The sequence below is a fragment of the Scardinius erythrophthalmus genome, assembly GCF_964197995.2.
Source record: "Scardinius erythrophthalmus genome assembly, chromosome: 16".
In the NCBI taxonomy this organism is placed as follows: domain Eukaryota; kingdom Metazoa; phylum Chordata; class Actinopteri; order Cypriniformes; family Leuciscidae; genus Scardinius; species Scardinius erythrophthalmus.
In genome coordinates this window covers 34,075,832-34,101,231 of record NC_138236.1, presented here as the reverse complement: position 1 = coordinate 34,101,231, position 25,400 = coordinate 34,075,832, and the positions used below count along the sequence as shown (strand labels likewise).

At 38.6% G+C, this 25,400-nt stretch overlaps 1 protein-coding gene across 1 annotated transcript; it reads left to right on the top strand.

Moving 5' to 3' along the window:
• Positions 1 to 20,011: 20,011 nt before the first annotated feature.
• Positions 20,012 to 23,797, top strand: irx2a (iroquois homeobox 2a). Its single transcript, XM_081387978.1, has 5 exons — positions 20,012 to 20,417; positions 21,476 to 21,878; positions 22,152 to 22,817; positions 23,160 to 23,229; positions 23,515 to 23,797. The coding sequence occupies exons 1-4, from the start codon at positions 20,199 to 20,201 to the stop codon at positions 23,207 to 23,209; spliced, it is 1,338 nt and encodes a 445-aa protein (XP_081244104.1). The 5' UTR covers positions 20,012 to 20,198; the 3' UTR covers positions 23,210 to 23,229; positions 23,515 to 23,797.
• Positions 23,798 to 25,400: the final 1,603 nt, after the last annotated feature.

The window sequence follows — 25,400 nt, the reverse complement described above, 5'->3', positions numbered from 1 at the left end:
ACAGCGGAGAGAAAGTGAGATGGCGAAACAAAGGTGTAGTTATCCCGATATCACAGGCAAGCGGAGATGACAGATACCTTATTGTCTGAAGCTGCTCGCGTTCGCCACAAGCGGGGACTCAAACTTGGGGAGGCGGCGAGCCTTCGTGCACCTGTAAAAGAGCGCAGTTGAAAGAGATTATTGCCTTCAAATCTCCCTCACTTTCATTAAGTGTTCAAGCTGACAGCAGCAGGGTTTGTAAACAACACTGTTGGCTCAGTGGCTAGAGATAAAGAAGCCGGAGTCTGCTTTCGACGAGATGTGCACACAGATTCTCTACAGTTGGCAAAGCCTATAAAAGCCACGTCGGGATTAAAGGAGAAAAGAGGGGTACATCGAAAGTGACTGCCTTACGACTCGAGTGCACAGCGAGATGAAGAACTGTTTGGCGAGTGCTTAGACCGAAATTTAAAAGAGCTGTCATCGTGCTTCATATTTAATAAAAGCGTGTAGCCCAGGGTAGTTTAACTAAACAACTCAGAGGAGAAGTCAATTACATTTGGCTCAATTAATGTTTTATGATGGCGAGCATCTGCAGCATTTTGCTTTATCTCCAGGCGAAGCACAAGACATGTTGGTTTTCATTACCGTTGTAGTGCACAAGGCCACCAGGACGTCGCAGCAATTCTACATGGATAATAATTATTGTACATTTACAGACTGTAAATGACCATCTGATGGATTTATAAAACTTAGAATGGTTATTACAGTGTAATGATGAGGTTATTGCATGGTTATAGAGGAGAAACTAATAAACTGGTATCCATGTGTCTGATAGAGGAGTTGACTAATCCCTGTTTTCCAGCTGGCTTTGGCACTGACCAAACATGGACATCCTGTGAGCATGAAGGGAAGGATGTGGCACACCTGCTTTCCATGGAGCCAGCTGATTGGTGCACAGTATGTTCTGCTAATCTGCCAAGAATAAGAATCATCTGTGAGGAACCTGGTTTGAAAACATAGAGACAAATGAAGACAAATGAAGACAAAAAAAAAAAAAAAAAAAAAAAATGTTTTATTGGATTTATGATTATGCTTTTTTTTAAAAAAAAGTGAATTGGCCTGATTTAAGAAATTAAAGTAGAACCAAAATTCTTACATAAATTGTTGTATGTTTTAAGAAATTGATTATAAATTAAATGGCTGCTGATAGAAATGGAAGACAGAAACACCATCAATAATATTTTATTAGATTTAGGTGAGCAGCATATTGTTTAAAAGAAGAAAAAAAGAGAGAGAGAAAGAAAAAAAGTTAGTTGGCCTGATTTATAAAATTGAAGTAGAGCCAATTTCTGTATAAAATTATTATTATGTACATTTTTTTAAATATTTTAATGCATAAAAACACAACTACTGATACTGTATTATACCTATATATATATATATATATATATATATATTTTTTTTTTTTTTTTTTTTTTTAATTAAGCAGCAACGTTAGTATCCTGATTTATGAAATTCAAGTAGAACTGAACCATTCTTACGTATTTCTGTATGAAATTCAAGTAGAACCGTACTTGTGTATTTACACGAAACTGAATGGCGTTTTACTCTTCAACTATTACTCATCGAAATAATTAATATACCTAAAAACATATCAAATTTGACATCAAATATAAATATTTGCCTGCTGTGTTATGCTTTATTACATGTATGATCTCACATTTTGATTCTGTTTTTAATTGTAAAGTTGATAACATTCTCTATGCATAGTTTTGGGTGTATGTTATTTACATCTGTGTAATGTTGCACGGTGACTCTGTTTGCAGACCGGAAACTCTAGTTTGTCCCTCAAAGTGAAACCCAAACCTGCTGGTACACAACCCAGGAAAGCATCACAATGAACGGCACACGGTGTTCTCGTTGGCAGGGATAAAATATTAAAGAACGCTGTTGTTTTAATTACTTGGCTTTTGAGATCCTGATAACGTTCGCCCGGATGAAGAGCAATAACTAAAAAGGCTGACGCACGATCTGAATCTTTGAGCGACTCCAGGTTGAAATCCTACCTGGAAGGTGCCCTGCATGTCCGTGGAGGATTGCTGAATCTATTTAGAGTGCCAGCAGCTTTTCCTACCTTCCCATTTTAACAGCCTCCTCGTATTCATTTCAGTCCTGTAAATGAAACCCAATTTGGTCCTATTAATATTAATGTTGTCGGATAGTTCTGATGACGTTGAATGAATGAAGACCTTGGCAGAACAGAAGACCGTACATCAGATTTCTCTTTCTCTCACTCACTGTCTGGGAGGGAAAAAATCAGTAAATAAAGGATCAGAGACACTTTTGCTCGAGAGGCTTTAGACAAAACACAGCACTGGGCTTATTGTTAGCATGCCAACTGTTTTAACACAATCAATGGCATTGATTCCACAGACACGGCTATAGCTTGTGATTCCTGGCCTTGTTCACATATTACCCCCCCCCCCCCCACGCTCTTACACTTTTCCCTTCGTACTTCCGCCAGGGTCCGGGATTAACTGCTTAGCAGGACGTTTCATAGCGCCGTTCGCTTGTAAAGTCGAGCGGGTGTAATAGTGTCTGTGGCGGAGTACAGCTGCATTCTTTCTGATAAAGGCCGCTTGTTTCACATCCTGACTTTGATTTGTTGGGGTATCGTATTAAAGGACGTTAATAGTCCACAGGGTTCTATGGGCAGTTGTGTTTTTAACACTCGCCAAAAGAGTCTCTTAAATGAAATTCGTCTCCTGAGGTTCCGCCGCGGTACAACAGCCGCCATATTTCTGCTGGGGGTCTTTTAATAGAGCCAAGTGACATTTTTGTGGTCGGACGTCTGTTTCTGTCAATCCACAAGGAGAAGTCTGATGTCATCAAAGTAAAGGATGTTAAATTAAAACCATCCCAAGTACATCCATCAGTGTTATATACATTTTTTTTTTTTTTTTTTTACAATTTCTACATTCTGTAAAAAAAAAAAAGAATTTGCTTTGCTCTTTACAAGAAAATGCCATTTTAGTCTTTATACCTAAAAATGTCATGTTTAATTCAATGTGTTACTTGCTCTCTCTTAGCAATTATTTGAGAACTTTTGCAGTTTCTAGGAATATTTATTTCCTATAATACAATTTTTTTTTTCTCTGTAATGTTATCTGAAATACTTTCCTATTCCTAATCATTATACGTAAGATATTTGCAGGTTGATTCCTGGTACAAAAAGCGAAAGCATCCCGACCAAGAAAACCTTGAAAACACAATTTAATTATATAATCACAGCTAGCTTAAAGTGGGTATAAAGTACAAGCAATTCCCTGCTCTTCTATTAACAGTACTGGGAATTGAATTAATTGTATTATCTAAAATATTTAAGGCAGCAACTGCACACAAGTTTTTAAGTTGAATTAGATTTTTTTTATATAATAATAATAAAGCTCACCACATTTTTCTTGTACAATCGCAGTAGATAAAAAGACAAATCTTTACATTAGAGAGAGTGAAATTGTTCTTAACATATAGAAAGATGCCAAATTATATATCATTGAAAGCTCCCTCTCTCTCTCTTCCTCTCAATAATAGCATATCCATCAGAGATGACTGGATCAATAATTGTGTTTTGGCCTTGGCCGCCTACGAGATGGCATGTCATCAGTGACAGACAAATATCATAATAGGCAAACTGTACCGAGAGCCTCGACTCTATTGATCCTCTGTGAGTTAAAGCTACACGAGAGGTAAGAGCCTGGGGTAAGTGCCTCCTTTTGTTTATCATTTCAAAATATATTGGAAAAAGGAGAAATGCCACATCACCAGGTCTTCACGGCACTTTTTGGCAAATGAAAAACAAGACGTCAAAATTCATCAGTCTACTGCAGACCAGTTGAAGTTGCGTATTAGACCGTAAAACCAGACAATGTGAGGAGGCGTTCTGTTTTTCAGCTCAGAAGACTGCTCTTATGCATGGCACAATGGGAACTCAAATGTTCTGTAGTATGACTTTTTAAACAGCGACATTTGGCTGATGGATCGTGTGTACATACAAGTGCTCTGGGGCTATTTGATTAACAGATAATTGCCTTTTAGATTTAAATGATAATGCCAATATGTTTAGCGTAAGTAGGAATGATGGGGCTTGCTGAAATCATTATCCCCAGGTGTGTTATTAGTGGAAGGTTAATGTCTTGTGGTCCATGTGTAGAACAATTTGTAACCATTTTGGCCTACACGACTAACATGCAGCACACAGTCAGACTGTTCTACTGTATATGTAGTGAATGTTAGCCTTGTAAGTGTGTGTGTGTGTGTGTGTGTGTGTGTGTGTGTGTGTGTGTGTGTGTGTGTGTGTGTGTGTGTGTGTGTGTGTGTGTGTGTGTTTGCGTGCATGTGTGTGTGGTTCAGGTAAACCCTATGTTATGGAGACAAAATGGTTTTTGGTCCCCATAAGGGAAAACAGCTTATAAATCATACTAAATTATGTTTTCTGAAAATGTTATCATGCAGAAAGTTTTCTGTGATGGGTAGCTTTAGAGGTATAGGGTTAGTTTAAGGGGAGAGAATATACATTTTGTACAGTATAAAAATCATTACGTCTATGGAAAGTCCCCACAAAACATGGAAACCCAACGTGTGTGTGTGTGTGTGTGTGTGTGTGTGTGTACCTACTTAACTATATTTTTGGGACAAATTTGTACCCAGAAGTAACCAAAACCTGATAAAATCTCCAAAAAACTCCCTTTAGGGATGTCCTCATTTGTAAATTAAAAATGTAAAAATGCAGGAAGTTGTGTGTGATGGCTAGGTTTAGGCGTTTGGTTAGTGTAAGGGGAGAGAATATACAGTTATGTGCTGTATAAAAACCATTAGTCTATGGAATGTCCCCATTTAGATAGCTAACCAAACGTGTGTGTGTGTGTGTGTGTGTGTGTGTGTGTGTTAGTAATCGCTTGAATCTTTGATGGTTTTGCATGGATTTGGAAAAACCAAAAAAGCCTCGAAGGCTGTTATGAGCCATCTTTTATTTCAAAGATTTAAATGCGGTCCGAACTGGAATCGACCGTCCAACAAAAGTAAAACGGTATTGCCGGGTTTCTGCCGCGGTTGATAAAGCACAGGCCTCTGGGTTGCATAAGAGGATTGTTCGTGAGCAATCCAGGGGCATATTCACCAAAAACGCCTGCCAGCTGGGCATCATCTCGGGCACTCATCTGCGCTGCTGGCAGAGACACGGCTCGCAGGCCTGCTTTCAGAGGCAGCCAATGTCACATTACTGCACTGTCCAACCGTAGGCCTACTCATCAAGATGCTCGCATTACCCGAATCCCGACACAGGCAGATCTGGGATGTTTGCGGCCCTAATTTCATTTGTGAAAATCAAAGGTTTTTCTGTTTGTGAAAGCACATAACTATAAAGAGATATACTGAACGCTGATGTAGATTACTGGGACAACAACTATATCGTTACCTACTGTATTTTCAGCTTCAGTTTCCCAGAATGTCATTCTATATAGATCAACAGTGACAGATTCAAGAATATGATAAATATTGAGATCTATCATAAACATTGCTATCATATTACATTACACAAGACTAAAATATAGTTTCAAATTGTCACAACACTCAGACTATTGCTGCTGATGGTGCTATCAACAAATTTGTTTTTGTTTTTTTCAATTTTTCATTCACATGTGCATTAAATGCAGGAGACAATTTTGAGTTGTTAATTATGTAAAAATCCCAAACAATTAGTTTTTTTTTTTTTTTTTTTTTAGTGTTATTGTTGTTGATAGATAAATAAATTAGTGCTGGGCAACAATTTATCCCGATTAATCGCATCCAAAATAAAAGTTTGTGTTTACATAATATATGTGTGTGTACTGTGTATATTTTTTTCTTTTCTATATATAAATACACACACATGCATGTATGTATTTAAGAAAAATGTGTTATTTATATATAAAATATTTACATGTATAAATATATATACAGTATATACATGCAAAAATTTCTTAAATATATACATGCATTTGAGTGTATATATATATATATACTAAATAATGATACACAGTACACACATATTATGTAAAGAAAAACTTTTATTTTGGATGTGATTAATGGGGATTAATCATTGCACATACATACATACAAACATACATACATAGCCTACATATAAAAAAAAAAAAAAAAAAAACAAATAAATCAAATAAATAAATGGATGGATGGATGGATGGATAGTCTCTCTTTAAAATATATACATTTCTCTTTATGAGTTATGGGTATTAGGGGCACTGAATAATGATGTAATGTCATAACTGTGATAAAAAAAAACATCTGTTTGTTATCCAGGCTACACATCATGTAGTTACTATAGAAATTGCTATAAATTGTTAATAATTACATGCAACTAACCCTAATCCTAACCCTATATTAAATAAGTATTATTAGTATTGCTCGTTTAAATGTATAATTACACTGTAACACGGACACCTTAAAATAAAGTGTAACCAAACATTCTAGCAATAAACTCTGATTAATTAAAAGTGTGTTTTTTCCCCCCCAAAAACAAATGCAGGGAAAGTTCAAGGCCATGTATTTCCCCATGTCTGTAGAATCAGTGGAGGAGTGAAGGACACATAAGTGAAATGAAGTATCTGTGATATCTCAGAGAGACACTGAGGGAATGTGTCTTAATGTTCTGGCAGGATGGTTCTTTATCATCCCATGATCATCTCATCCATCCGAGGGGTTAAAATGTGCTGCCATGGCAACAGACGGGGTCAGCTGATAAAAAGATCAGCCGCTCCTGATCCTCATTTTCTTCCCATCTGAGCTCAGTCTGGACTTATCTGGACCAGCCCATCACGTCCCACTCAGATAACACCTTAAAACTCAATCCACCTGAAGCAATGATGGCTGCCGCTGGCGCTCAGGGTGAGGGACGTACTGTACAGCTCGAGAAAAAAAAAATCCAACATGTTTGTCAGACAGGATTATTTGGTGAGTGTTCAGGAAACCTGTTTGAAAACAAGCACTTCAGCGGTAAATACACTGTTGGAGTAATTACTTTTTTTTTTTTTTTTTTTGAAAGGAGTATCTTGTATATTTGAAGGCTATATTATTAGAAACATTATTACAATTTGAAATGACTGAATTTTCAACCAGTATTTTCCGAGGTGGCTAATTCATACGAAATCACACGACCTCAGCTCTTACGAATTCGTACGATTTTTTCTAAATCGTACATATTTTACGAGTTTCCCAATTTGTATGAATTTGTACGAATGACCCCTGACCCCAGCCCTAAACCTTCCCATCACTGGGGTTTTAGACAATTCGTACGAATTAGCCACCTCGTACTCACTCGTAAGAATTGGTTGTGAGATTGCGTTGGAATTTTCAGCATCATTACTCCAGTCTTCATGTCACCTGATCCTTCAGTAATCATTCTAAAATGATTTGCTGCTCAAGAATATATATATATATTTTTACGTTGAAAACAGCTGGGCTGCTTCATATTTTTGTGGAAACCGCAATACAATCCTGAAGACTAAAAATCTTACTGTTAAATGTTATTTTTATTTTTATTTATACATTTTCATGATAATTTCATAATGTATTTTGTGAAGTCAGAGTATGTTGTACATGTGTGCTGAGCAGAGATCTGGGATGAGCTATATTTTGCTTAGAGGTATGTGTGCGATGTAACGTTCACTGAGCAGAGATGTTCCACTAATGATGATACTTCAGTTGGCATGTTCTTTACAAGGAAAGGAATGTTTCAACTGATGCAAATGTACCACGAATGTATACACCGAGGAATAGTTTCTTAATATGGAAAGTGGATTGTACCATGTGTAAGCATGAGGTAAACATAAGCAACATGTTTTTATACCTTATAAAGTTGTAAGTTCCAGAGTGGTGTATATAAGCTCAATCTTAAGGTACCATCTCAGAGAAACATAGAGGCATGAGGGGGTGAGGGAGGAGAAACACAGTGAAACCATTACAGCTGGCATGATGGGGTGAGGGAATAGAGAAAGGGGGAGCAGAGAAATCAGGAATGAAGACTTCCTCACCTCTAGCCTTATTCTGCTATACCTGCTTGTCTCTGTCTGATACATGTATAAAATAATAAATAGAAATATCTTGGCAAAAGTAACTAGTGTAGCTTCCGTGATTCAACCATAACGGGTGAAAGCGATTTTTTTTAAAGAAATTGATACTATTATTCAGCAAGGACACATTAAATTGATCAAAAGTGACAGTAAAGACATTTATAATGTTACAAAATATTTCTAGTATTCCAAATAAATGTTGTTCTTTGAGCTTTCTATCTATAAATGAATCCTGGAAAATGTATTAAAGTTTGTACAAACATATTAAACAGCAAAAAACATTTAACATTGATAATAATAAGAACCATTATTATTAATTGAGCACCAAAAATGAGTCATGTGACACTGAAGACTGTAATTGAGTAATTGATGCTGAAAATTCAGCTTTGCATCACAGGAATACATTACATTTGAAAATAAAAATTCAAATAGAAAACAGCAATTTCAATATTTCACAATATTACTGTTTTTACTGTATTTTTGATCAAATAAATGCCATGGTGAGACTTCTTTTTTAAAAAACGTATTCCAAACTTTTGGCTAAAAGTGTTTGTTCAGAAAAACCTTTATATTACCCCAACCTAACTTTTTGATACTTTACAGATAATGTTATTTACGTATTGAACATGGTTTGTTCACTGGTGTCTACCCATTTTCCAAATTACCATCACTCCCATGTGGACGCTACGTCCTGAAATACGTTGTTCCCCTTTATTTCCGCTGGTCGCGTGCGACATGTGTCGTTGTCAGCGACCCGTGGACGGCTGCCAAAAGCCCAATCAACAGCTTTCACCTCAACTCTCAATAATGATCCCTCCAGATAAAAACTGCTGACCATTAAATTATTCATGGCCACGTTATGAATAAATAAACTGACAGCTCGTCTCGCTACAAATCTGGGAAGTATTTGCTCATTTAATCACTGAATTCAAACAGAAGCTGCAACACATTCCATAAGCAGCCCCTTCCCATCGGACCGTTCATACTTGACCATCGGCCAATCTGGCGTCGGAGGATTCGTTCCAGACCCTTTTCCCTTTTATTTGATTTTCTCAGGCTTGTGTTGAGTGCTGGGTGCGCTAAACCTTTATTTCTCCCCTGATATTTGATGGGATTAATTGTATGCAACACACATGCACATCCATTTTTAATTAGCTGAGGACTGTGGTACTACGCTAGTCTACATTTCAGCCCGTCAATACCGCGGTGTGCCGATGAGACAATGTGTTCCTCCTCTAACAGAATTTATTGTTCTTCCTGCGCAGACTCAGGATGTGCAAAATGGCCCATGTCCAAACTCACACAGATCAAAGATCAATGGACATTTATCACTGTGCTAGAAGACTAAAGCTGCAGAACAAACAGCTTACAATCGAACAGTTTGAGCAGATGAACACACCGCGAAACGCTCAACTTGAGGAGGATGAAGTGTTTTGCAGATTAATGGGACAGCAGGATTATACATGTTCTTCCTGCAGACCCAGAATGACAGTTTCCCACTTTTAAGGTCAGATCAGGGATCAAAAAGGCAGTGAAACACTGGGTTTAGGAGAAAGAAAGACCTCAACAAAAGGATTTTCTTGTGTCAAATGAATTATTTAATTGAATTGTTTTTATTTAATATTTGACCTTTTTTTATATACAATAACATTACATTTTTTTTTGCACATAAAAACTATAACTATAATAACCATAAAACACAGTAAAAAAGCATCACTCCACCACTGTGATCTAGACAGCTGAATCAACTGTCAGAGAAAATGAATAAAGAAATTAAAATGGACAAGGTACTGGTAATTTTTCGCAATAATTACAAGCAACTAACCCTAACCTTACACTTATAGTAAGTACATGTAGTTAATTATTATTACTCAGTACTTATTTGTGCAATTACACTGTAACAACGTCACCTTTTCATATTTCCCAGACTTTTCTTAAAATTCACCGCACATTTGGATATATGTTGCTTAGCTCTCTTCTCTATCATTTGTTGAATAACTGCTCAGTAGGAAAAAGAAGACAACAATAAATTATCTCTTTTTAATAAAATACCATTACATTAGTTGCAACTGCAAACAATGCAACATTTTGTAAATAAGGCACAATCTAATTTACATAGTAAGGCATTTTTGTTGGATAATAATGATTTTATTTGAATACACATCACTATGGCAGTGCAGAAATGCAGGAAGTTCATATTAAAAAAATAAGTGCCTTGATCACCTCCTTATGCCAGCACACATTGTACGATTGTGGGCTGTCCCAGACGAAAGATGACCAATCGTGGCGATTTCTCTAGTCATGGCTCCTAAACGGTGGTCCTGCGTCGTACAGTGAGAGATCATTTTCTGAAAGTGTCAGACATTTAGCACGATCATCTCACAGTGTGTTTGCTGATATGACCCACGTCTACTGACTAGCCAATCAAAATACAACATGAAATGGCGTATTGATCAACTCAACAAAACTTAAAACTACTTACCTCAAGCTCAAGATTGGCATGCCAACTTGGCCTCTTTTCCCTATCCATGACTGCATCCATTCTCCTCTTTCACTTCTCTTTTTTCAGCGCACATAAAAACCACAATTGCCAAAGGTCGAATCATCTTGATCTATTTGTTCACCACTAGCGCACGCTGATGACGTTTTATTCTTCTATACTAACTTGCGTCGTAGCCTACGATTCAATAGGTGTCATCATCATCGTACAGTCTACCGTACCCAAGTTTATAAGATCCATGTCATACAGTGTGATTTGTAATGATCTTATAGGATTGCTGAAAGGCATTAGAGAGACACACTATAATTCATGTCCAATTCTACCCAAAATGCTGGGAAAATGACTAGTGTTGTCTTCAAAAGCCTCCTGGATTTGAGTAGAAGTGGAGCCGATTGTAGCAAAGATGGCCTGATCATCAGCTGATGTCTTCCAGCTGGCCACATCTGTCTATCTATCATCCTCAGTTTCTCTTTCCTTGTAGATGTTTCTAATGTTCTGGAGTGATCCTGTTAGCAGCCTTGTTTTTTTGTTTTTTCAGGATATCTATCATCCTTTATGACAAAAGTTCAGCATCGTTTACATTTGCATGATTCTTACAGAGTGGCTAATAACGCTAAAGTTTTGTGCACAGACAGTTCAGTGATCTCCTCGCTCAGTTTAATGCGCTTTCATCGGGCGGCGAGGTAAAGCGCCGCCGCTCTTTTCTAGAAGAGATTGCGATATTTTATTTCATTCTGATAAGCTTTGTGAAACCCGAGGCTTTGATTGATTGGTCTCCTGTCCTCCAGCTCTGCATGGTTTTGAACGGGTCTGTGTTTACATGGCATTCTCCGCTTCAAAGTCCGGTCTTTCCGACGCGACGCAACGCGTGCCAATGCTTCTCCCTCTGTTGTGGCATTTTGTATGCCGTTTGCGCCTGGCACCCTAACATTTCATCGCGATAGGATTTCTTTTAAGTCATCGAAACGCTCCCACTCTCTGGCTGACCTTTTGAACCTGTCGCTCCGAACGCGCCATTCCCGAGCCACTTTAAATGTCACCTTACTTGTGCTCAAACATTGTTTATTTGCAGTCCCAGACATGCAACCCGATAACACCACAAAAGAGCCGGTGCGAGACCTGCGCCGATGGTTATATGTCAGTATCCTCATACCTTTTCAGGCGTCCGAACTGTACAAAAGCGTCCTCGTTCAAAAACCCAGGCAAGGTCAGTGTGGATTAGCCACAAGTAACCCTATCAGGCCCCGCACAATGCTTACAAAGACCACTGACACTTGCTGTCAACAGACTCTTTCGAGGGAACTCTATCTGCTCGGCCCGCGGTTATTGGACTACCTGGACTAGGAGGGGTCGGGTAGCCATTTCCAATTGCACCTCTTTGTGCCTCCTTTTATTTCGCTTTGATTTAAGGTGACTCATTCGGCTCATCAATCAGGCCGTCTAGAACGTTTGTGCGGCGGAGACTTGTCCAGCGCGTAATTCCTATCATTTGTGGCTATTCTCTCCTCGCATACTTCTCTTTGTGCTTGAACTTCCGAGAGGCAGATGAATGAGACAGAAGCTTAATTCTACATGACATGGATTAGGTGTGTTCCCATAGGATCAGCCGCCAGAGCCAACAGAAGGAATAAAAAGTCTCGTTTCCACTTGCTCCTGCATATGTGTTAGGAGTGTTTTGTTTTAAGAGGTGTTGGTGTTTGGGCTTGGCCTCAGTGAAGCGTGAGAGAGAATCAAACAGTGGTCGTCATGTGTGCTCCTTATGAAGACGGTGGCCGGTTGCATAAACTGCTTAGACAGTCTTAGTTAGTCATCTAATTTGTTTCTTTAAAACTGGTCATAACTAACTGTCAGTTACATAAAAAAGAGTAGACCTGTCAAATTTGAATCCAAAAAGTAAGACTGATTAATAACCTCTTGAATAACTGATAGTTGGTCAGACCAGTTCTTAAGAAACTTTTTTATTTTATTATTAATGTGCCCTCATAATTTTTAATCAAAATAACTTCCCCTCCCTGCAGCGACATCTCTTCTCTTCTCTGATGATGTGTTTACTGGCGTGAGGGCGGGGCAACCTGTCACTCACATGAGATCGACCAATAGCAAACCACAACCATCCAATCAATTACCCATGGAAAATGGCCGAGCACCAACGGAAAAACACAAGATATTCTCCATTCATTGTAACCAATCAAAAAAAATCGAGATTCAGGAAACTCTGATTGGTGGATCGGTTATTCTGGTGCAACTTCACAAGATCAACAAGATGTTTGAAAGAAAAGCAAAATATTTTTTGCTGTCATTTTATTATGAATGAAGTCTTTTATGTTACCCTTTATAACTTGATGTTGATTAGAAGTTTACCAAGTACATACTAGCCTGATGTGTGATTACTCACTTGATACTGTATGTTATGTGATTGGTGGGTGCCATACAATCTGACTTTTTCATTGGTTATCTGTAAATTAGAATTTTGTCCTTGCTTGTATTTAAATGAGCCTTTGTACACCTGCAATCTTTTAGCTCTTATGAAGGAGTATGTGCCGCAATGCATAATAAAAATAAAGAGTATTATCTTTTTTTATTATTATTATTATTATTATTTTTTTTTTTTTTGCACAATGATAAATTGTATTTTAAGTAATTAAACTGCAAAATCACCAGGTACACCAGGTAAATCACCAGGTGAGAGAGTGACTCGCGAAAACATTCATGGAAAGAATATGTGATTTTGTTCGGTTGGTAATGTATTTGCTAGCTGTGTATTTCTCTTCACGAGACATGAATTTATCAAGCGCAACTATCGCATGGAGAAAAAGAAAGTGCTGTTGAAAAACAAACCTCAAGTATAATTAATTGTAAGAGTGTGGGCACCCTCCAGCAGAAAAATAAACCGCCACCTATGCACCCAAGGACAAAATGAAGTCCCTCCCTACATTTCTTTTTTCTTGTTTCAGAAGTCGTTTTTCTTGAATACACGTCACAATAGGAAAAAAAAAGACAATAGCAACTTCCACTTCATGCTGCCTTTGAAAATACACCAAACTTACAGATCAGACATTCAATGAATAAGGAATGGGTAGTTATAGCCTCATTTAAACTTACACTCTGAAGCCTTTTTTTTTCACGCAAAGTTAGAGTTGTTGAGAAGATGCAAGTGTGGCATTTATCATGCTTTCAGATCACTGGAGCTCACCGTTTAACCTCTTGACAAATTGTCATTTTAATTGATTAAACTCAGCTCAGGCGATGGAAGAGGGTAATTTAAATCATTAAGCTGCAGTATATCATAAAGCCAGCAAGTGTGCTCTCACTGGCCCAGCAAATATTTGAAAATAATAATTCTTAGTCTTCTCTCTCTTTTAAATCCATGATCAGACAGTGTGTGCATGAGCGGGCCAGACATTACAGTCACTCAGAGGAAAAATGATGAATACAGGCAGCAGACATAAGCAGCATTTTTCACATTATCCCAAGAAAAGCCACACATTTATAATGTATAAGGGTCACACATTCTCAGTGGTGTGCGCTGGTGTTTTAATATGAGGCCTCACATTTATATATATATATGTCCCTATTACACTGTTAATTTTCCCTAAGTTAGGTTTGAATCATTCTTTAAACATGTTATGTCACCAAAAAGGTGGCTGAAGTGTTTTCTCCCTTTCATTGTATTGGACAACCCTATTTGTCATCGACCCATAAATGTCTGTGGACAGACACGAAAATTATCGTTGAGGACACCAACTCTGGATGGACGGTCAATGTGATTTTGTAAAGTAAGGCATGTTCATGGATCAACATAGTTTGATGATCCTGGAATAACATTCCTGTCAAAAAATGTAGTCCTAACCCTATAACTACCCCTAAACCTAACCCTACCCACAATTTATCCCTAAAATCAGAGGGAAATGATAGGTGACTAACACTGATGTAGAAGCACTTAAAGACCCACTGCAGTGCCTTAGAACCCGCAGCTTAGTATGATGCGTTGATGTAATTTCCACTGAAACAGGAAGCTAAGGCGAGACATATCGAATGGCTCCTCCCCCTCTTCAAATAGCCAATAGCGGTTGTTAGTTTACCTTCACACACTGCAAGACACACTTGACAGCATCATGGAAGCGAATCCGAGCGCTGATGATACGTTAGATTCAATAGTAGAGGTGTGAATAAATTCTAGCCATTTCATTCTTAGCCAACGTACAGTTGGAAAACGGAATAAAACTCGAGCGTTTGATCAACCGAACACACATCTGCAACCCATATTGCTCTGTGACGTGTCAATGGCCGATTTGGCCAGGTGGTATTTATAACATAGGGGACGGAGCTTTAGATTATAGAGAGCATTATTTGATTGGAAAGAAGATGGAGTCCGTAGTGATGTCATAAAAATCTGTGATCCATTTTAACCTAAATGCAATTTTTTTTGTAATTGTTATGGAACACACCAGCTTATTCATAACCTTAAGGCTAACATATTAATACTAAAAGCTAAAAAAAAAAAAAATACATTTTGTTTTCAGGGGGCCTTTAACCCTGTAAACTTGTCCCTCAAATCTGACTGGTTGATTGGAATGTTGTTCCAGGATCAACAAAGATGTTAGGCCCACACTTGGTGAAATCACGTTCACCCTGGTGGGACTGTGACTTCCACCCACCTACAGTTATAGTAACCCATCTAACCCAGACAGCAACATAGTGTCGGCCCAGGTCCGGCCCACATCTGGTACATGTGGATTCCACACTGTTGCTGTCTGGGGTGTCTGCATGTTTTCAGTTTGCGTCGACAGAGAGACAGAGAGACTCTTGTCGAACACATTATGTAATTGCATCCACAATGCTATCTCACAACCAATTCGTACGAGTGAGTATAAGGTGGCTAATTTGTACGAATTTGTACGACTTGTCTAAACCCCAGTGATGGGTAGGTTTAAGGGCAGGGTCAGGGGTAGGTCATTCGTACGAATTCATACGAATTGGCCACCTCGTAAAATACGTACAAATTGCCGTGAGATCGGGTTGGCATCCTGATCCTGCGGATTTGTTCCTACTGCGTTCAAAAGAGTAAGAGTAAAAATGCAGCACGCTCGCTCTTGCTTTTCTACACTCGGAAAGCATTGCCGAAACATCCATGGCTTTCTGCAGCATGTTAAACAAATTGAGACTGTGTGCGGCGCTTCACAACTCTATTCAACCCGGAGATGCAGAGCGGCCGCGGAAGCAAACATCTGTGTTCCTCCACACACTTCATCAGAGGCACAAACGCTGCTCGCCCAGAGGAACGTGCTTACAAAGTGATGGGGCTCAGGGTTTTTCACTGGGGGCGAGGTACTGATTCGAAACCCCCTCCGCTGCCAAGCGCATGGATAGCTACTGATTAGAGGTCTGGCGAGCTCGCCGGTGCCAGTTGGGTGAGATGCCGGCTGTCGCCACCCCTCCTCACCCCCGTAGGGCCCACTGGAGAAGACCAAAGACATTCTCCCCTGACAGAATAGCACATAGCCTCAAACCACCAGGGTCAGAGCATTGAGAGAGCAGTATCTGCACGCTGCACCGGCACCTTGAAAAAGACGTGAATTATCGCAGAGACAAATTGCTTTTTGTGTTATGCTTATCTGCGCTCTCGTTTGCTCCGGCTCGGCTGAAATTTGCTGCTTTTTGTGATATTCTGCATCTGACTTTTTTCTCTAGTGAAAGATCTCCCTCGCTGTAGAAACATGATGAAATAACAGCAAATCTAGCTTTCGCTAAGGTGCCTACGGACACGCAAACGTTCATCTGTTTGTGGGCATTCAAAGGGAAGTTCAAAGTCGGGCGTTTGCCACGTTCAGAGAAAACGTGAGTTGATACGGGCCATCTTAGCTATACCCTTCACGTTATTTTCCATGGAGCTCAGCGTACGCGTACATTTCTGATTATAAGAATACAGATTCACCATTGAATCAAGAATGTGTACAGATTCCTTTTGCTAAGTCGCTCCGCCCACGATTACTTCACTGTGATTCTGAGGACTGTCCAGTATTCGCCTCAGTGTTTTGTTTCAAATTTCAGATTGATCTGAACACAAAAGTGACACAAGGGTGGTGATATTTCTAAAATATTCAATATAGCAACCTACTATTTAGGGACTGTTGTCCTTTTTTTCCTCTCTCTCTCTCTCTCTCTCTCTCTCTCCTCAGACCGCTTTGCAGTACCAACAGACACACATGCATAAGGGAAGATAAACATACACACACTCTCCAAGATTTATGCACTCAAATGCATGCGTATGTGTGGGCCAAAGAGAATTGTACTTTACAGAAATAGCACTTCAAACCCTGTCAGCTGCCCGGCATTCACATTTCAGAGTTAAGAATATAAAATCAATAATCATTTAGTCATAAGGGTAAATGAAGTCATATAAGATCAAAGTATACCCTTTGGCCACTGAAGTTGCACTGAGTAATTTATCTCATCAAAAGGCAGAACTGCTAATCCCTGTGCCTTTCACTGGAGCTGCCACAGCCGAGCTGTATTATCCTTGAGTAAACAAGTTTGAGGAAAAATATGAAAAATCAATAGTTGTTTCCTTCTATCCAAATCGATGGCATGCATCATAAATCTGACTCTGTAAGGAGCCTGTGTGTGTGTGTGTGTGTGTGTGTGTGTGTGTGTGCTCCAAGTGTAATCAGCTTTATTGAGCATAAGGACCCGTATAATTACAGATTTTGTCAGTAAAACTTGATCAATGGCCTAAAAGGCCAGTGAGTAAATGTTCTATTGGGAAATCCAGCTGATTGTATTCACTGTTCAATGACAAACTCACTCACTCACTACATGTGCAATGCTGCACACAATAATAATACAAATAATTATTTTATTGTATTTGTATATTATTATCATTCTATTATTATTATTATTATTATTATTATTATTATTATATTATTAAAACTAAAAACAAATGATTATTAAAGGCCAATAGCTTAAATGTATTTTTATATATTCATATTTAATAAATATAAAAACATTTTTTGGCCATGTGTAATTGCATTTAAATTTTATGCATTTAAATGAATGATATGGTCATATAAATAAGGAAATTATACACACATAAATGGCCTGTTCAACAAAATAATGGAAATGAACCTACTGTTTAGCATGAGTGAATTACAATATCATATTGTCTGCAATATTCCTGACGTTGTAAACGAGTAAATGTGGAAAATGGGCATATTTAAACTTATATATATATGTGTGTGTGTGTGTGTGTGTGTGTGTGTGTGTGTGTGTGTGTGTGTGTGTGTGTGTGTGTGTGTAAAACAGTTTAAATATGCCCATTTTCCACATTTACTAGTATTTAAATTTATATTTATATGCATAAATTGTCTTCAGGTGCGAGTCAGCAGCAACACCATGCAAGCCTATTTGCCTATTGTCAGTTAATTCCATAATTTCATGTTTAAAGGCTTCTGCCGGTGAATTGGATAAGGGCATTTCACTGATACTTAGCTGCAGTCTTGGGCTGAATCTCCTTTAATTCCATCATGTTTGCTGGGACTAAAATATCACGAGGGTTTCTAAGTATGGAAGTTAACCTAGTTAACCTACTGCCCCCTGCTGTGCGGCGCGCGCTCTCACTCTCAGTCCCGCGCGCTTTATCTGTCCTCTGTGAGCCATCATCGCCACATTCATTCCAGTCTTTACAAATGACTTTACCATAGAAAATATGAAAGATGGTACAAACAGTGCGGAATATAGGTTACAAATTAGACCTGCTATAAATATCAGAAATAGTAATACATAAGGGCTTAATAAAGACATTTGATTTTTTAATTAATTCTAGCCTATGCAATAAATACTGAAAATGCTTTGTTTTAATTCGAACATTTTTTTCTCACCACTATCACGATTATTTGACATTAATTTCCCCTTGAATGTCAGTTTAATTGATATTTCTATTAATTTCCACTAATCTTTGAATAGGCTAAATCTTAAAACTATCATTGCTAATATGCGAAAAAAAATATGTTATTTGACAGATGACTTTAGTGATTTTAATTGCATGTGTTTTTGTACTCAATACATTAAGTGATATGTAGGCTATGTTTAATTCCAATTATTTCAATTTAAGAAACGGTATACACACCTTGAAAGAAAAATACAACAATGGTTCCAGGATTTGCCGATACATTTCTTCACCACCGGTTTTATAACGACTCGAAGAAAATGTAGGACCTATATTACTTTAGAATTAATAAAATGAACAACAATAAAAGTCAAAGTCAAATAAACATATTAGACATCCATCCTTTCCGCTAGTCGTTATCACATCTCATTATTTATTTCATTTTTAATTTCCCCGTGTGTGTGTGTGTTCGTGTCATGAACAGTGACGTGTCGAAGAAAAACTATTCCTGCTGAATTAATTCTAAATACATGTAACAGGTATGTGGAAGACAAACTCGTGCTGTCAGGACGGAAGACCTCCTGCGATTAGAGAGGAGAAATATGACGGGCTGAGTGGAAGAAGACTCACACCTCCCACCGGCCTGAACGCGCACTGCTCCTGCAACAATTCACATAACAACACATTCACTATAACATGCTGTTGATTTCAATCAGTCTTTGATTAAAAAGTGCATTTTACATTACAGAGCTCCGAGTATGAAATAACAGATTTTGACAGTAAAGGTGAAGGTGCAGTGAAGGTTCAGCTGATTGTATTTACTGTTCATGAATTATGACTGCACAATTCACTCAGTGCATATTGGCAAATATTGCTGATCCTATATGTAATATAATAATAATAAAAATCATCATCATTATCATCAATTATAACCATGATATATATGTTGTTTTAATATGTGTTTTAAACGTAAAACGTAAAAGGGGAAACAAATAATAATAGATAGACTAATTTAATTGTACATCATTTATTTGGATATGTATTATTGCATGCATTTCATTATGTGCTGTAGCCTACATTAAAAAGGAAAAGCTATTTTGTATAGGTGTTACAAGTCATTACAAATGCAATATCAACGTGCAATTAGAAGTAGAACTGTACATATGTGCATCTAGTTTATTACTATTATGTGTTTATGCAAATGCGCTGACTGTAATGTACGACCAAAACCTCTTCAACCTCTTTCTTTTTAAGAAACAAATGATGTGGCATCATGTCATCCGTCGGCGACTGAAATAAATCAAAAAAGCATGAAAAACGCAATAGATAAACGACGGGAACGCGACGCCGAGAACGCACGGGCTGCTTTCTGTGCGGGTTTTGTTCCGGAATTGCATTTCACAGCGCGAGAGAGGGGGCGGAGATGGAATATTTAGATGAGCTGTGATTGACAGCTCATGTTTCTCCAATGCTCTCAGAAACTCGCCTGCTCCTTCCAGCAACTCTTCACTCTCCACTCCCGAGCACTACAAACAAACGGACGCTAGGGGATCTCCATGACGGCTCTCTGCTGATCGCTCCTCTTTTGCGCTTTTATTTATTTTCTTTTATTAGTTTATCCCTGCGCGCGGCGGTTAAATGCGCTGATTCTATCGATCAGCCCGTTTTCTGCCCTCCTGCTTTCCTTTACTGGAGAGAAACTCGAATAATGTCCTATCCTCAGGGTTACCTCTACCAGCCCCCGGGCTCTCTGGCGCTGTACTCCTGTCCGCTGGCCGCCCCGAGGAGTGAGGAGCTGGCCCGGTCCTCGTCTGGTTCAGCGTTCAGCCCGTACCCCGGATCAGCTGCGTTCACAGCCTCGGCCAGCGGATTCTCCAGCCCTCTGTCCTACTCTACAGATCCAGCCACGGGATTCCCGTCCTACATGGTAAACAGCCCGGTTGTGGACGTAGAGCCGTCGCCATTCACAAGTCATTGTTCTTGATAGGAATGCATGAATATTGCATGATTGCATGGTTATAGTTTTGGTTGTGGGTTCGGGAGTTGCATGCATGCGCGCGCGCGCGTGTGTGTGTGTGTGTGTTTCAAAGGGAAGCTCGTTCAGGTCATGAATACAAATACGCACGGTGTTACTCGGGTGCAGAATACAGCTGGTCACAATTTAAAAGTTGTTTTAAATCGCAATAAAGTCAACAATAAAATGTAAATGCGTCAATAAGTGCTTATTTATAAGAAACAATAACAGCGTGTCTATAATTATTTATTTCTTAGGCCCACTTTTGCAGATTACTTTTATACTCTTAATAGGCCAGATCTACACCGCATTATCTTTTAGACAATAGGGGAAATTGTTGATTGCGATCTTTTAAAATTAACTGTAAGAATAAAAAGTGTACAATTGCAGAGGATACATTTACTGAGTTAAGGTTTGGAATGATGCGCAGTTAAATAGGCGTTATTTAATCGTCAATTGATGAATTGCAATGCTAATGACATGGCACATGAAAGCGGGAAAAACGGTCCATATCCAGTGGTTTTCTAATAGGATTTGTAATGCTGCGCTTCACTGATATGCGTCTGACACTGAAAGAGCACTGGGAAAGTCAGCCTGGTGATTATGCAAAATGGCTGCAATTACCCATTATCTGTTATCCACCCCAGTCCCATGTAATTGTGCATTCTGATAATTGCATGAAGGATTAATCATTGTTTATTGGCTTAATTATTATTACTATTATATTTTTTGGTTACACTTTATAATAACATTCATTAATAACATTAGCATTGTAATGCAGAACAGATCATTAGTTAATGTGCATTGAAATAATGATTAATCGAGAAAATAATTATTTTAAAATACAGTGTTTGTTTATGAATTAGCCTATGAAGTTGTAAAAAAAATAATAATAATCATGTTTTAGCCTACAAATAATATTAATAATAACAACAGATGACTGACAGAAAAAAAAAATGTTATTTTTGAAGGGGTCTCCGTATGACGCGCACACTACGGGGATGGCAGGAGCCATAAGTTATCACCCGTACGGGAGTCCCGGTTACCCGTACCAGCTGAATGATCCCGCTTACCGGAAAAATGCCACGCGGGACGCGACAGCGACGTTAAAAGCGTGGCTGCAGGAGCACAGGAAAAACCCTTATCCCACAAAAGGAGAAAAGATCATGCTGGCCATCATCACGAAAATGACCCTCACGCAAGTGTCCACCTGGTTCGCTAATGCCAGACGGAGACTCAAGAAGGAGAACAAGATGACATGGGCACCGCGGAATAAAAGTGAAGACGAGGATGAAGACGACGGCGATGGAGAGAGAAAAGATGAGCGAACGGATAAAACCATAGACAACAGCGAAGCGTCGGCGGAGGACGAAGGTAAATTATTATTATTATTATTATTATTATTATTATTATTATTATTATTATAGGCGCATTTAATTTAAATAGGCTACATTACGGTTGGTGTGCATGAAAATAGACAGTGTTATACAATGAATGTTTTGTAAAGTAATGTTAAATGAATTGACATCTATATATTATAAAACTACATACAATTAACGTCGTAATCGAATTTTAAGAGTTTCGTAAGCTATACGAGACGCCAGGTTTGACAGCAGTAACTCATTTCTGTGTTGTTTTGGTCCACAGGCATCAGTTTGCACGTCGATGCCCTGACAGATCACTCCTGCTCGGTGGAATCGGACGGGGAGAAGGTCACGTGTAGGACCGGGGACCTGGTTTGTGATTCTGGACCTGATACCAAGGACAAATGCGACGCGAGCGATCTCGACACGGGCCGCGAGGAGAGGCAAAGAGGCCCGTCACCCAAGCCGGTGACCTCTCCCCCTCTGACTGGGGTGGAGGCCCCTCTCTTGACCCATCATCACCGAGAGGACACCCGAAACAGCACCAACAAAACATGCCTGGACGGTCAAAACCAAACCGTCAAACCTAAACTATGGTCATTAGCTGAGATCGCCACTTCGGACCCAAAGCAGCATCAGCATCAGCACTTGGGACAGAACTGTCCCCCGGGCGTTGGCCTTTTGACCTCCACGGCGCCCAGCGCGTCCCCGGCGGGCGCAGTCTACCCCGCCACTTCCATATTAGGAAGACCTCTTTATTACACCTCTCCGTTTTATAGTAATTACACAAACTATGGCAACTTCAGCCCGCTACAGGGCCAAGGGATACTGCGCTATAATTCAGCTGGGGAGGGACTTCTGCACAAACAGAGTTGCGACCCCCTACTAAAGACTAATCCAAACCAGACTGAACAACATTTCAGGGCCTCCAATGCAGAATCCAAAAAAGGTGCGTAAAGGGTGCATATACTGTTGATCTTCGCCAGCTAGAATTCGATGTGCTATTTATCGAAATGCCTATCTAATTAACTAACTATGTCAAATGCAACTAGTCATGTAACCGCGCAATTTATTTCATTGGTAGCCTCTTGTTATTATAGAATCATGTTGATCACGTCGCGAGTTTTTGCAGTTGCTTTTATTTTATTGTTTGAACGTGACGTTTATTTTTCTCAACTATTACTTACTTATTCTCATAATCGAACGTTATCGACAAGGCTAGGAAATATTTAAGCTTTCAAAACGGTGTAGTCTATTTCCCTTTACTAAAATGGGTTTGCATTTTCTACAGACCCCACCGAGGTTTTCACAGTAAGACACCAGTCTTACCTGTCGAGTTAAAGACGAGGAAGATCGTTCAAGTAAGTCGCTAATTTTAAGTGCAGGTTATGTGCAGTTTTTTTTTTTTTCTTACAATATTGGAATGTTTCCAACGGCCACTTCCTCATTAGTTGTATTGTTGTTGTCAACTAATGTTCCACTGTTTTGATTATGATTACGAGGTCTTCCGATCTACTAATACTGCATAGAATGCATGACCTTTAGAACATGTATGGATTTCTACATTTTACGCAATAGTTTTATTTGATTATTTTTTATTTCTATCGAAATTCGACTGATGTAGGTTTTGTTTCCTTGGTTCACAGGTAGGTGTCACAATTGCTTTGAACAAAGCGAACAAGCCATCACCTCTCTCTCTCTCTCTCTCTCTCTCTCTCTCTCTCTCTCTCTCTCTCTCTCTCTCTCTCTCTCTCTCTCTCTCTCTCTCTCTCTCTCTCTCTCTCTCTCTCTCTCTCTCTCTCTCTCTCCCCCCAAGCTGTTTTAAACTATCATTTGCTCCTTACGCGGATCCTTTTGTGTGCCACTGTACACCCACGGACTACAGAGCACCTGCCTATATTACAATAACACGTTCGATTACGGGAAATGAAAGAAAATGAAAGAAAAGAAAAGAAAAGAAATGAAAAGAGGAATTTTTTAAGGCACAATAGCCAGTCTGGTTTGGATGAATCGTTCATTTGTCGATGAAGTACTTTTTCTCCCCAACATATGTGACTTTTCGATGAGGAAACTTATTTCTCAGGATCCTTATAGTAGCTTCATTGCCACCGGTTACATGTACACGCGGGACATTATATAATACTTTATGTGCTAGAGGTGTGAAGTGTAAACGAGAACTCGGGACTGGTATAAACTTGACTAAGAGTGGAATACATTTGATATTTATTTTTGTAATGCCTATAATTTATGCAAGTTGTATTGCAATGGTAAATGAACATTGTTTTGTAAATAAATTATGATTGGTTTTTATTTAAAAAAGCCGAAGTTACACGATGTTGATAACAAGGAGACTTTTACTAATTTATATCTCTGATTGTAAATAAAATGCGCTAGTCTGCACTGGCACTATTTAGTGTGGACTGTTTTTGAAAACTTGAAAACATTGTAGTCTCATTTTTTTCATATCCTTAAAAACATTACCATCATGAATTATAGTATCGTGTCGTAGGCCCACTGCATGTAACAGACATATTTAGACTTGACATACAGATCATAAAATTACGTCAAATGATATGGCATGCATCATTTAGATTTTACACTCAAGTTTCTATTTTTTTTTTAATTGCTACAAAAAGATTATTTCAAATATCTAGTGTCTCTGAATATGAAGCGTGAATGTTGAATGTGATCTTGATGGCAGTGAATAATAGAGGCTGCTTATAATCCAGGCCTTCATCTATTTTTCAGCATGATGAATACAGGGCTGGAAAGGAAGCGTTATGAGCTCCCGGCGGGGTTTTAAGATGGTCAGTCGGGCTTCATTATAGACCGATATTGAACGATCCATAAAATCGTGTCTAAACATCTGCCAGCTCCAATGGGGCCCGCGCGCCTGTGTGATGGCTATGACGTCTCTCTTATACGGGCCACCCCGTTCAAATTGTAAAGGCGTTAGTTAAACAGATTACTGCGGCTCACTGTGTGTTAACCTCAACAACCTTTCGATACAGCAATTGTATTAGTGCACAAATATAATAATAATAATAATATTTTTTTTACAAATATAATATAATATTGGCTAATATAATAATATAACATCATAATATAGGCTAATATAATATCATATAATACAAGTAGCCTATAGTTAGATAATATAGGCCTATATATAATTTATTTATATTTATATATAGTTAGAGAGCTAATCGTGGGCTATTTAAATATAGATTTTAAAGGATTAATGATTAAATGACTAATATCAGTGATTCTTATTTTATTAATAGCCAATTCCACACGCGTTTAAAGCCTTAACTCATTCTGAATTCAGGTCAGCAGCTTTTTTGTTTTGTTGATAATATAACGCTTTATTTTGTCATTTGAAGTGTGTTGCGCTTGTGCATATCGACATTATTAGAGGTAAACTATTGAAATTCTGCCTTTAATCTCAGGTGGGATCCCGGGAGGGATCGACCACTGTTGTCAAAATAGCACCACAGGCGGTTTCCATTCATACTCCCTTCAAATGTCAACATTT

Excerpts from the sequence above, each read along its gene's own strand:
- irx2a (XM_081387978.1), top strand. The coding sequence starts at position 20,199 with ATGTCCTATCCTCAGGGTTACCTCTACCAGCCCCCGGGCTCTCTGGCG. Across the intron at positions 20,418-21,475 it reads CGGGATTCCCGTCCTACATG|GGGTCTCCGTATGACGCGCA; the intron begins GTAAACAGCCCG and ends TTATTTTTGAAG. Across the intron at positions 22,818-23,159 it reads CAATGCAGAATCCAAAAAAG|ACCCCACCGAGGTTTTCACA; the intron begins GTGCGTAAAGGG and ends CATTTTCTACAG.